The 13,079-nt window shown below is 37.5% G+C and overlaps 2 protein-coding genes across 11 annotated transcripts in view; one reads left to right on the forward strand and one right to left on the reverse strand.

Moving 5' to 3' along the window:
• LOC137281888 (peripheral plasma membrane protein CASK-like) overlaps positions 1-13,079 on the forward strand; it is a 462,595-nt gene that overhangs the window by 207,099 nt on the left and 242,417 nt on the right. For 8 of the 10 annotated variants that reach the window (XM_067813583.1, XM_067813580.1, XM_067813585.1 and 5 more), the window contains 3 exons: positions 4,505-4,680; positions 9,948-10,004; positions 11,678-11,853. In XM_067813583.1, the coding sequence (XP_067669684.1) occupies positions 4,505-4,680; positions 9,948-10,004; positions 11,678-11,853 (409 nt within the window). The remainder of the gene's footprint in view (positions 1-4,504; positions 4,681-9,947; positions 10,005-11,677; positions 11,854-13,079) is intronic. The other 2 variants (XM_067813588.1, XM_067813579.1) reach the window with 1 other exon arrangement.
• LOC137282102 (uro-adherence factor A-like) overlaps positions 10,127-13,079 on the reverse strand; it is a 390,886-nt gene continuing 387,933 nt past the window's right edge. Inside the window, exon 2 of the mRNA XM_067813833.1 lies at positions 10,127-10,137. The gene's annotated coding sequence lies outside the window, so the exon portion shown is untranslated. The remainder of the gene's footprint in view (positions 10,138-13,079) is intronic.

The raw sequence follows: 13,079 nt of genomic DNA on the forward strand, positions 1-13,079 counted from the left end.
CGGCATAAATCAGTGGATGTGACTGAATGCCTTCAGTAGAAGCTGCTTGTCTGATGAACTTCATTGTTGCACGACCTATAGTCAGCACAAATCATCTAACATTGCTTATGTTTCATGGGTGAAATGTGGCCACATGTGCAGATGTAGACCTTGTGTGTTTGAGATTTTATGAGAGTAGAATGATACGCATGAATCTAAATCAGACTTTTTGCTTTGAACAAAGTAATTCATTTTACTTTACATTGCTACCAATCAGTTATCCCTCAGCTATACCAGTCAGTTATCCAATCAGTTATCCAGTAGCTATACCAACCAGTCGTCCAACAGCTATACCAATCAGATATCCAACAGCTATACCAATCAGTTATCCAACCACTTATCCAACGGCTATACCAATCAGTTGTCCAACCAGTTATCCAACAGCTATACAATCATGTATCCAACAGCTATACCAATCAGTTATCCAACCACTTATCCAACCACTTATCCATCAGTTATCCATTAGCTGTACCAATCAATTATCCAATCAGTTATCCAACAGCTATACCAATCCGTTATCCAATAGCTATACCAATCAGTTGTCCAACCAGTTATCCAACAGCTATGCCAATCAGTTATCCAACAGCTATACCAATCAGTTATCCAACCACTTATCCAACGGCTATATCAATCAGTTGTCCAACCAGTTATCCAACAGCTATACCAATCATGTATCCAACAGCTATACCAATCAGTTATCCAACCACTTATCCAACCACTTATCCATCAGTTATCCATTAGCTGTACCAATCAATTATCCAATCAGTTATCCAACAGCTATACCAATCCGTTATCCAATAGCTATACCAATCAGATGTCCAACCAGTTATCCAACAGCTATACCAATAAATTATCCAATCAGTTATCCAACAGCCATACCAATCGGTTATCCAACAGCTCTACCAATCAGTTATCCATTAGCTATACCAACCAGTTATCCAACAGCTATACCAATCAGTTGTCCAACAGCTATACCAATCAGTTATCCAACTGGTCTGTTGTCCAACAGACCTCCCAATCGGGTAAACCAACAGCTCTACCAATCATTTGTCCAACAGTTGAGTGACACCTATCCATGAGTGACACCTCTCACTTTTCCTATTAATATACCAAATGGCTGTCCAACATTTCTTTTAATATACTGGCAATAATTCTTTTACCATTTTTGACCCGTGAAGGTCCCGGGGTAGAATAGGCCTTCAGCAACCCATGCTTGCCATAAAAGGCGACTCAGCTTGTCGTAAGAGGCGACTAACGGGATCGGGTGGTCAGGCTCCCTGACTTGGTTGACGCATGTCATCGGTTCCCAATTGCGCAGATCGATGCTCATGTTGTTGATCACTGGATTGTCTGGTCCAGACTCGATTATTTACAGACCGCCGCCATATAGCTGTAATATTGCTGAGTGCAGCGTAAAACTAAACTCACTCACTCACTCACTTTTACCATTTGTGAACCTAGAGTGTAGGAGGTCTCTGAAGGCTGGAATAATGCACTGGAATATATTTAGGAACAGTTTCTGAAAAATATATTCATGGAATTTTGTGAGTGAATATGTGATTTAATGCTACAGTCAGCAGTATTTTAATCATATCAACCTGGTGAATGTTCCAGAGGGCCGCAGTCAAAACTGTTTGTGTCTGAGAGTAACAATCTGGTTATCAACCATTCAATTTCGTTGGGCATGAAGGCAAATTAGGGTGAAAATCATATGAATGAATCAGTGAAAACATCTAAAAACACCATCTGTCAGTGACACAGGTAAGCATGCCCAGGCGTATGGAAGCTGTCAGGAAGCATGATGATCAAGTGATCAATAGAGGCAATATCAGAATGTGTTTGGGAGTCAACCAAGTGACCTGCCAGTGATCTTATGTTTTAGCTATGATATGTGGGTGCTGATGAAGGCAGTACCATTTTTGCCCCTTTGAAAGGAAGAAGAATCTTGAGTAGCACCTCATTCCTCAGTAAGTGGCATGTAATAGAAGAACTTTGGTGAACTTTGTTCCATAAGTAGAATGTTCATCTACAGTGGTTGATCACGTCAAGGAAGAACATGATGCAGAGATTTAGGAATGCTCAGGAATGTCTTACGCCAGCTTCAGGAATATGCTTCCTCACATTTAGCCTGTTTGTCAGACTTGTGAAAATACGAGTATAAACAGACTGGTCAAAGATTGTACAGCACTATGGATGTAACTGTTTGCTTTGATCACAAGCTTTGATCATGTTCACTCCAGGGAAGTCAGATAGACTTGATCCTCCCTGAGACAGAGCTATACAGTTAGGTGACCTGGAGGAGTTTAAGGGTCCGCACCAACCTTGTCTGTACTCACACCAGGTCAATCTGCCCGCACTGTTTCATTAGTAGTGGAGAGTTATGCAGTCAGTGATTTGCTTTTGGTTTTGTTGGTTTGATTTGGTTTGATTTATGGCGTACTCAGCAAAATTCCAGCTATATGACGATGGACTGTAAGGAATCAAATCTGGACCAGACAATCCAGTGATCAACACCATGAGCATCAGACTAGGCTGTTGGGATACAATGTGTCAACCAAGTTAGTGACTGTGGTCACCAAGTTAGCGACTGTGGTCACTGGATCCAGTTCTAGCAGGATCTTCATGTGCTCTAATGTGAATGTGCAACAGTAATCAATATATAACACTATCACCTTTACCTGTATGTTGGGCCAGACAAACCAGTGATTGACAGCATGAGCAATGAAGTTGAGGTTAGGGTTGTTGTTTGGGTTTAATGACCTGCAGCTCAAATCCAACCAGTCAAGCTCAGTTGAATTAGTATATCGTAGTATATCATAAATCAGGAAATCTGTTTCATATGTAAGTAATGGCAACATGCAGTAAATGACAATATTTATGTCTCCAGTATGCAATAAATGACAATATTTCATGTCTGCAGCAATAGTCTCAGTTTGCAAGAAAAGACAATACCTTGTTTGCAGTATGCAGTAAATGACAATATTTTATGTTTGCAGTATGCAGTAAATGACAGTATTTATGTCTGCAGTAAATGACAATATTTTGTGTTTGCAATATGCAGTAGATGACAATATTTTATGTCTGCAGTATGCAGTAAACAGTATTTGATGTTTGCAAAAAATGAAAATATTTTATATTTGCAGTCTGCTAGAAATGGCAATATCGTGTCTGCATCATGCAGTAAATGACAATATTTCACACAAAACCCCTACTGACCCATATTCCACATTAGCCTGAGACAAAGCCCCAAATGGCCTGCTTTTCCTGCGTGTGGTGCAGTTTGATCTGTGCTAATAATGGACAGACAGATCATGGGTATCCATTGCATAGTGAATGTGTAAAAAGATAATTTGGTGTTTTTCAGTTTCTTTGTGGTTCTCTTTGGCAAGAATACTTTGATAGTGCCTTAAAATGGAAAGGCTGATGTAGTCTCAAGCAGGCAATGTTGGGGACATCAACACAGAGAGCTGATCTGATTAGTCAGTGCATTAAAATTTCCAGGCAGTAGTTTGTCATTGTGTATACTATGCTCAATTATCTTACCTGACACAATAATGTCATTTTCTCAATGGCTAAGTGTGATCCTATTTTGTTTTTTCAATGTACCCCACTGCCAATGGCAACTCATTTGGTACTTTGTGATAGTACTTCTTTATCTCGAATAAAATTGAATCACAAATGATGCGAAGAAATTACCTATGTTTTGCAAATGCAAATCAATGGAAGTGAATTACACCGCGGCTGTTTTACTGAGACAATACCTTTGGGAAAAACAGCAAAATGCAACATTTGAATTATTTGATTCACACAGGTTGGCTGAAGTGTAGGATCCGAAACCCTTGCTTCAAAAAGTTAAAAATAAACACTGAGGTGTTCGGTAAGATGAATACGTTGTACCCTGTTCCCATGGGGCCCATGGGTTGAGGTACCCTTGATGTGTGTGACCAGCGAACAACTTACGCTCTTTCACCCATGTTGTGATATAGCAGGAATAGTGCTTGGAAGTGACCTAAAACTAAACTGACTGACTCACTCACTCACTCATTTGTTGTCCCATGCAAAATGTTGTATAGGCAGTATTATAATGGACTAAGTCCATGTACATTTGTATTTTCCGCAGAACTTATAAAACCTTCGATATTTTTTCACCAAACTTAATGTTTACAGGTCTGGTGGTGTACTGTTGCCTTTTGGTGGTTTTGAAATTCTGAAATAATTATTCTTTGCAGTTCCATGGCAACAAGTTTTACTTCGACTGAATTTGATGGTAGTGCTCTTCCCGGGGACCAACTTAAAAAACTTTCATTGCTCTCCTTCCACTTTGCTACGTACATGCCAAAACATTTGACATGATCATAACTACTATTCATGAAGAGTATTTTGCCATTGCAGGGGATACTGATGACTGTTATTGCGTAGCGAATATGGATATGTATCTACAGTGGATGATCTTTTCCTCTTGCAGTCATTACATGCGGCAGATCCTGGAGGCACTGAGGTATTGCCATGCCAACCAGATCATACATCGAGACCTCAAACCTCACTGTGTCCTGCTTGCTTCCAAAGAAAATTCAGCACCAGTCAAACTTGGTGGGTTTGGGGTTGCTATGCAACTTCCTAAAGATGGCAAAGTTTCTGGAGGTAAGGGATGCAAGTCTGTGTCGTAGTTCTGGGTTCAAAGGAGATAAGTGTTTATTTTCTTTGTTTGCTATTGAGACCATGAAGTATCATTATTTAAACATGAAAGTAGAAACACTGAAGGTTACTGTGAAATACATGTTTTGATTACTTCATAAACGAGACAAAGTGAATGGTAAATAAAAAGAGAACACTAACACAAGGTCTGTGTATGTCTCCTTAAAAGCGTGTCATACCTGGACGGCTAAAATTTATTTTTCAGATGTCCTAGAAAACTAAAATGTATATTTCGGTTTTCATGGGAGGGCTTATTAGGAGTGTACTGACAAAACTGAAGAATTCTTTTCAAAACTTCTTCACTTCTTTCCACTCATAAACAACCATCTGTGGTACAAGAGCAGAGAATACAAGATATTAACAAATGTACATAAGTATAATCATTTGTCATGATCAGGAGTTATTTGCATAACAATTTATACAAGTGAGAAATACAACGTGATAAACATTTGCTGTGTTTCAAATTGACAGGTGACACGACGTGATTCTTCAAAGGCATTTAGAAGTTGGCGTAGTAATACAGGACAAATTTTATGGATAGATTAAATGTGAAAATAAACTCAAGTAGTTGCTATCCATAAAATTTGTCCTGTATTAGGTGACATGACCTTGTTAACCGTTGATAAAATGGTCCAGTTTTGGGGGGGGGATGAATGATTTTCTGTAGGAATTAAGCCATATACATTTTAAAAGAGAATGAAATTTGTCACAAAGTAATAGCAATTACATAATCTACATCATCTTTCTTCTCTCAGTATGTTCTGCTATCTGCCAGTTTCGATCGAAAGTTTTTGATTTGAGGTTTTAAATTTGAAAATAGGGACAACATATTGACTCTTATATTTAATGGTCCTGAAGTACGATCTCAGAAACAACATCATCGGTGACATTGCTTACACAGACCATGTGTCTGAACTTCTCAAATTGTCCTAAAATCGAAAACAAACTGACAGAAATGTGATTTACCATGGCTAATGGCAATTTAATGTCAAATTCAATAAAATGTGTAATGAAGAATAGGTGTGAAAATATGTAAATAATAATTTTTATTTAAATATGTGCCTAGATAAATGAGCACCCACATTAATCCTGTTTTCTTTGTAATTTAAGGCATGCCCTATTCACTCAGCCATAACATCGTGTTGGAAGTACTGTGAAAGGCTACACTCACTGAACCGAGAAGCTCATAATTTTGGCCTTCACGGCCATGAACCTTAAAAGCAGCTATATATCAAAGACAACTGTTATATATGATGAAGTCAGTACAAAACTCTTCAACAGCTGCTATATTGAACATTAACTGAAGACAGTGATAATCCTGAATGTATAGGAACGCAAACACACATCCCTCATGTGGTGTTATTATATAATTGTCTTAGTATAAAAATTCCAAAATATATATGCATGATCGTATTCATATTGTATTTGCATGAAGGTTTTTAAGCATGAATCTCAGGTTTGTTTTACCAAGAGATCTAGTTGTGTGGCATTTCAGTCTCAACAGGACTCCATGACTTCATGTGACCTCATGTGACCTCATGATCAGTGTAGATATGACCTACTTTAAGCATCATGCCGACACCAAGACATTCAGTTAAATTGTCTAGACTCTGAATTTGGTGTTACTACCTTTTCTGTTTTTAAATATTAATAATGTCATTAGAATATACTTTTTAAAAAAAAAAAATCATTTGGACTCTTGACTCAAAATGTTTAAGTCATTAATATGTGACAGGCTAAGACAGTCACAGGTCAAGAAAATGTCGGTTCTTGTTTCTTTATTTTAAGAAAAAAAATTGTAAAATTAAAAAAAAAAAAAGTGCGTGCGTGCGTGCGTGCGTGCGTGCGTGCGTGCGTGCGTGTTTTCATCTTTGGAATGCAGTGGAAGCTGGTAAACAACTAAACAGCAAAAAAACAGTAGAGCACTTTTCTGAATTTGTATTCCATAGTTTCATTCCGAAGAATGTGTATTTCCCAATGAGTACAAGATACTTATATCTACCAATTATGACATTAGATGTGTCTCCCAATATGACACTGTACGAGTGTCCAAATATGACTCTCAAAGAATGTGACACTGTTTAGTGGCTTGTCCAAAATAGTGAATTCAACAAAAATACTTTGGAAAACGGCACTACACAATAGAGACACCAAATGTATAATTTCTAATGTTTTCAAATATATGTCCACAAATTAGGCACAAAATGTTCAAAACTTACTTAAAGTTCATTCAGTAATATAGAGACAGTCACCAAGGTGTGTCTGCTCTCTACCAGGTCTCAACACCAAAGTGAATCCACCTCGCACTAATCTCCATGAGTTGCAGCAGAAACAGTGTCAATTTCAGTGTGCATCGGTGCAAATGTTTTATAATGTCCGTGAATAGGATGTGTTTCAGTGAGGCCTTCTGTCCAATTATTATTATTATTCACTGTATGTTTGTTTGTCAAGCCTCTCTTGCTTTATTAACAAATGAAAGTTTCGGAGTATGTATCATTGATCTGTGCAGCTAAGTAATATCACACACTTGACTTGTCATTAATGTTGATTCAGCTCATGATAAAATTGATAAAGCTTCAATTTCATAATTAGAAACACAATTTTGCACAGCTCTGAGCAGTTTGAAGCTTCTGTTTCATAATCAGAAACATACCTGTAGGCAGGTGTATACAGTTTGAATCTTCTTTTTCATAAGGACAAACAAACCCATAGGCAATTCTTGCTGGCAGGAGTAATAACTGTTGGTACCTGCAGCTTGAAATAACATCAGATGACTATGTACCTGAGAAAACAAGTACAGAAATAGAATGGAATTGATATTCTGGCTTATTAAATTCATTGTTGTCGTGTTGTATGATTCTCTGGAGGAACATTTTTTTAAATGAAAAGTAGGAACATGTTAGCTTTTGTAGTGTTGGGTACCATTTGTTATCGGTGTACAGTCAGTCACTGAACAATCAGGGGTTCATTATGTCCAGGTGCGGTGGGGTAGCCTAGTGGTTAAAGCGTTCGCTCGTCATGCCGAAGACCGGGGTTCGATTCCCCACATGGGTACAGTGTGTGAAGCCCATTTTCTGGTGTCCCCCGCTGTGATATTGCTGGAATATTGGTAAAAAGCGGCGTAAAACTAAACTCACTCACTCACTCATTATTCCACTTTAACAAATTTTCTTCCCAGCAGACTTTTGAAAAATCAATACACACAATGGTGATTATTACACAAGAGAAGGGAGACAGGTATGGTCAAGAGAATAGTTTCTATTGAAAACAATGAACCAAGTCGATATTTGCTCTTTTATAACCCTGTCTGTTGCAAGGTTGGATATGTAAACGAATTCTGTTATGTTATAACCTCATAATTCTGGCCTTACTGTTATAATTCTGTGTGTGATGTGATTGTGTAGACAATCGTGCCACATGGAACCAACACGGATAAAGTGTACTGAGCATTATGTGTTTGAGTGACATGTTGTCACCTTGTTGGGACCTTTCTAGCAGGAACTTTCAAACATGTTGCAATTCTTATGGAAAATACCAAACAGCTTTTTAGTAAATTAAATTCAAATGTGAAAATACCTTTAACTAGGGTTGTAATGCCATCTACTCTAAAAGCACAATGTTGCAGTGATGTATTAACATAATAACACAGTGTGTCAAAGATGTATCAACTATAGTAGCACAGTGTGTTGGTGATGTATTGATATAATAGCTCAATGTGTCAGTGATGTATTGACTATAAGAGCACAATGTTGCAATGATCTATTAATGTGATAGCATGATGCGTCAGAGGTGCATCAACTATAATAGCATAATGTTGCTATGATGTATTAATATGATAGCACACTGTAAGTGATGTATCAACTGTAATAGCAGTGTGTCATTGATGTATGAGCTATAATAGCACAATGTTATAATGATGTATTAATATAACAGCACAATGTGTCAGCGATGTATTAACTATGATAAGACAACATGGCAGTGATGTATTAACTATAATAGCACAATGTGTCAGTGATGTATGAGCTATAATAGCACAATGTTATAATGATGTATTAATATAACAGCACAATGTGTCAGCGATGTATTAACTATGATAAGACAACCTGGCAGTGATGTATTAACTATGATAGCACAATGTGTCAGTGATGTAATAACTATGCTAGCAGAATGTGTAATTGATGTATTAACTATAAGAGCACAATGTGTCCGTGATGAATCAACTATAATAGCGCAATGTGTCAGTGGTGTAAAAACTATAATAGCTTAATGTGGTAGCAGTGCAATAACACATTGTGGCAATGATGAAGTAACTGTAATAGAACAGTGTGGCAGTGATATATCAACAACAATAGCACAATGTAGCAGTGATGTATGACAACAGCTCAGTATATATTTATTATAATGGCATTACAATGTGTGGATTCTGTGGTATTGACTATACAAGGCATTGAGTGATGTATTGAATACCATAGTATAGCAATGAATAAAAGCTTTATTGAGTGTCATAGTGCAACAGTGGGTTGAAATTACAGCACAACAAATTAGCATTGTATTGAATTAATAGCACTACAGTGTATTCAGCATTATAACTTAACAATCTATCAATGTCTTGAATGTTAAAATATCTAAACACAAATGTGTATTGAGCATAATATCGTAAATTGTTTACCGTGTTGTATTGAAACACAGCACAATTTATGTTTGATTGAATGTTATAGTACAAGAGTGTGTTGTACATTATTGTACTACAGTTTACTAATGTTTGCATAGCACAATAGACTTTTGGAGTACAACAATTGACTATTATAGCACAACAGTGTTGTATTACCTCTTATACCATAATAGTGTATTGACTATTACACAGTAATCTTGCATTGATGATTATACAACAATGGTTTGTTGAATATATTTAAACCACAACAATGTTGTATTGATTATTACACCATAAGAACGTTGTATTGACTATGACACCTCAGCAATGTTGTATTGACTATTGCATCACAACAATCCTGCATTAGCAATTATTCAACAATGTTGTATTGACTATTGCATCACAACAATCCTGCATTAGCAATTATTCAACAATGTTGTGTTGACTATTGCATCACAACAATGCATTGTATTGACTATTATAGCACAGCAATGTTGTTTTGACTTTCATCCCACAAGAATGTTGCATGTGCATGTGTTGACCCTGATGTTGGTGGTTGCAGACTCTCCGTTAGAGGTTGATGTTGAACCCCTGTTAGACTTACGAGATGATGTAGTGGGTAAGAGGGCTTCCTTTGCCACTAGACTACTAGAGTAACCTCCCTTTGTTCTCACACTACTAACACAGATAGATGTTGTGTTCATTTCCGATTTAAAGCAGCACAGGTGGCAATGGAATTTCTGGCATTACAACTTTCGGTGGAAGGTTGCGTCCCCTAGCCATGCCAGAAAGTGCTGGATCTGATTATGATGTTTGATTTCAAGAACTGCCCCTGTCTGTTGTGTGATTCATTACCCCTATACTATCTGTGGATGGTGTGTTTTAACAAATTACTAATCAAAGCAGGGTAAAAATTAGCAAACTCATTTTTGTGTGTGTGAAAGTAGCCAACAAGATGCACTGTTATGTCATGGATCTAATTCACTTGTACTAGAGTCCATATCAGACATGTATGTATTGACTGTTTTTCTATTACCAGCTAGCCCCTCCTTCTGTATCTGTTCAATGATTTTAAATAATTTTTTTAATACTATTTATCTCATTCAGAATGATGTTTTAGCTTTCCTGAGGTTGTGATAATCATTTTGAGTTTGTTTCTGGATGTTTTAGGTATGACAGTATCTTTTACTATTTCCACACTGCATGAATTTTATACACTGTCTCTCCCCCACCCCCACATCTGTCAAATCGTCTGACATATATCAGATGCAAATACATCAGAACTAATTTAATATTTGTGATATGCCTTGAGGCATAACATGTTTTAAGTCCTAAGACATGTTGGTCGTCCTTGGAATTCCAGGGTAGGATAGCGATTCCAGTGATAATGAAAGGTTACACTTTGTGCTCAAAACCTCTGGTGACCTGCTTGAGAATGACCTTCACCTCCAGGTTTAATGGTCTGTTAACTCACTCATGCACCTCACTGGTGGAGTGACTTTATGCCCCTTTTAACAATATTCAAGCAATATCAGAAATGGGCTTCACACATTGTACCCATGTGTGAAACTGAACACAGGCCTCACAGTGACAAGTAGATGCTTTAATCACTAGACTACCCCACTGACCCATGATGATCCAGGGTAGAATAGGTCTTCTGCAACCCATGCTTGTCACAAAAGGTTACCATGCTTGTCGTAAGAGGCATCTCTAAAGATTGCATGGTCAGGCTCGCTGACTTGGTTGACATGTCATAGGTTCCCACTTGTGCAGATCAATGCTCATGCTGTTGATCACTGGATTGTCTGGTCCAGATTATTTACAGACTGCCATCATATAACTGGAATATTTCTGAGTGTGGCATAAAATTAAACTCTCACTCACTCACTCACTCACTCACTCACTCATTCTCACTGGCTTGATGAGAACACCTCACCAATGTAAAGAGTGCCAGTTTTGAAATAACATTCAACAAACCACCTATCACTTACATATTGCATATTTTTTGCTTGTATTTGCCTTTTTTATTTGTATATAGATTAGTGAACTATTAACACAATTTTGTTTTATTTCAAATGTATTTTAAAGAAATCTCACTCTTGAGATTTTGTTTTGCATGATTCCCAGTTTTTTCTTCATACTTTTTACCGTTTTTGTCCACAGTTGATCTAAGATCCCTAACTGAATATTTTTTCTATGTGACTCTTTGCTTCATATTTTTAAATTCATTTGAAAATATGAAGTTTTGTATTTATGAAAGTGACTACAGGTTGAATATGTTTTTGTCTGTAGGCCGAGTAGGTACACCCCAGTATATGGCTCCAGAGGTGGTCAAGCGGGAACTCTATGGGAAGCCAGTAGACATGTGGGGAGCTGGTGTCATGTTATTCATCCTTCTCGGTGGTTATCCCCCTTTCTGTGGGTCCAAAGAGAGGCTTTTTGATCTTATACTCAAAGGCAGCTATCACGTAAGTAGAGTGTAGGCAACTTTTGTTACTTTTGGACTTTTTTCATCGGTTTGATATCTGATGTCCACCTTAACCATTTTTTGTGATGTGCCTGAAGATCCGGGTTAAAATTGATCTTCAGCAACACATGATTTCCTTAGGAGTTGACTAACAGGATTTAGTGTCAGGCTCACTGACTGGATTGATAACAACAGACATAGAGGATGGTCCTTGTTGTTTCCTTGTCTTGTAAACGAGGTTGATGATTTGAAGTTTGTATATTCCCGAAACATTAGGAATTCTTAACTAGCCAATGTGTTCAGAATGGACTTGGTAGAGCTACAGATGTTTCAAGAATAGCAAGCCAGGCTATTTTGAATTAAACACATGGACGACACGCACACACACTGTGACAACTGAAGATGTGAACACAGTAGTCATCAGACTCCCTGCTGATACATCACGCTGACCAGAGGGTGCTCACATCATGGTTCAGTGCCAAGCTGCGGGACAGGACCTGTGGAGTGAAAATAATGCTTGCACTTTCTCAATTGGACAGTGCTAAACGCAATGATCAGCCAATGCTATTGATCTGAGCACGTTTAGGTGGCTGAATGGTTACGATGTTCGTTTTCCTCTGTGAACTCACGTTCTGTCCACCATTAGGGCATTGTGGGTTAGAGTATGTCCTTTCAAATTGTATCAAATTAGATGCTCATTTTCAGAAACTTGGTTTATACGTGACTTTGGCCCATGGTGTTAGGGTTGTTTACAGTTATCTGGATTAAAGGTACAATCCACTGTGATGTATTCCTTGAATAGCATTTAGAAGTCAATAACATTGTAGGGAATATTGATGGATGTGAACTGCTGTGTTATAAAGTAAGGCCAGACCAATTTTATTTCTTATTTTATGAAATTTGTACTCATAAAACCTAAAGACTGACAGGGAGAGTCAAAGTGATATTCCTTTTACTATTGGCAATACATGACATGTATATGAGACAAAAGTTAGTCTTGAGCGTGATGTAAACAGACACACAGACAGACACACGCTCCATGGAACGACTCTATAGGACATCCATGACATTTTAGTCTGGTTTTCAGCACTAGTTTTGTTTGTTCTAACCTTCAATAAAATTTCTGCTTCATGTATCTTAATACAATATTTCTGTATTTAGAACTTGTTTGTAAGAAATTTTGAACATTCAAGCTCTGTTGTGTATCTTGGATTAATTTCTAAACCT

Source organism: Haliotis asinina, chromosome 4 (genome assembly GCF_037392515.1).
Source record: "Haliotis asinina isolate JCU_RB_2024 chromosome 4, JCU_Hal_asi_v2, whole genome shotgun sequence".
NCBI lineage: Eukaryota > Metazoa > Mollusca > Gastropoda > Lepetellida > Haliotidae > Haliotis > Haliotis asinina.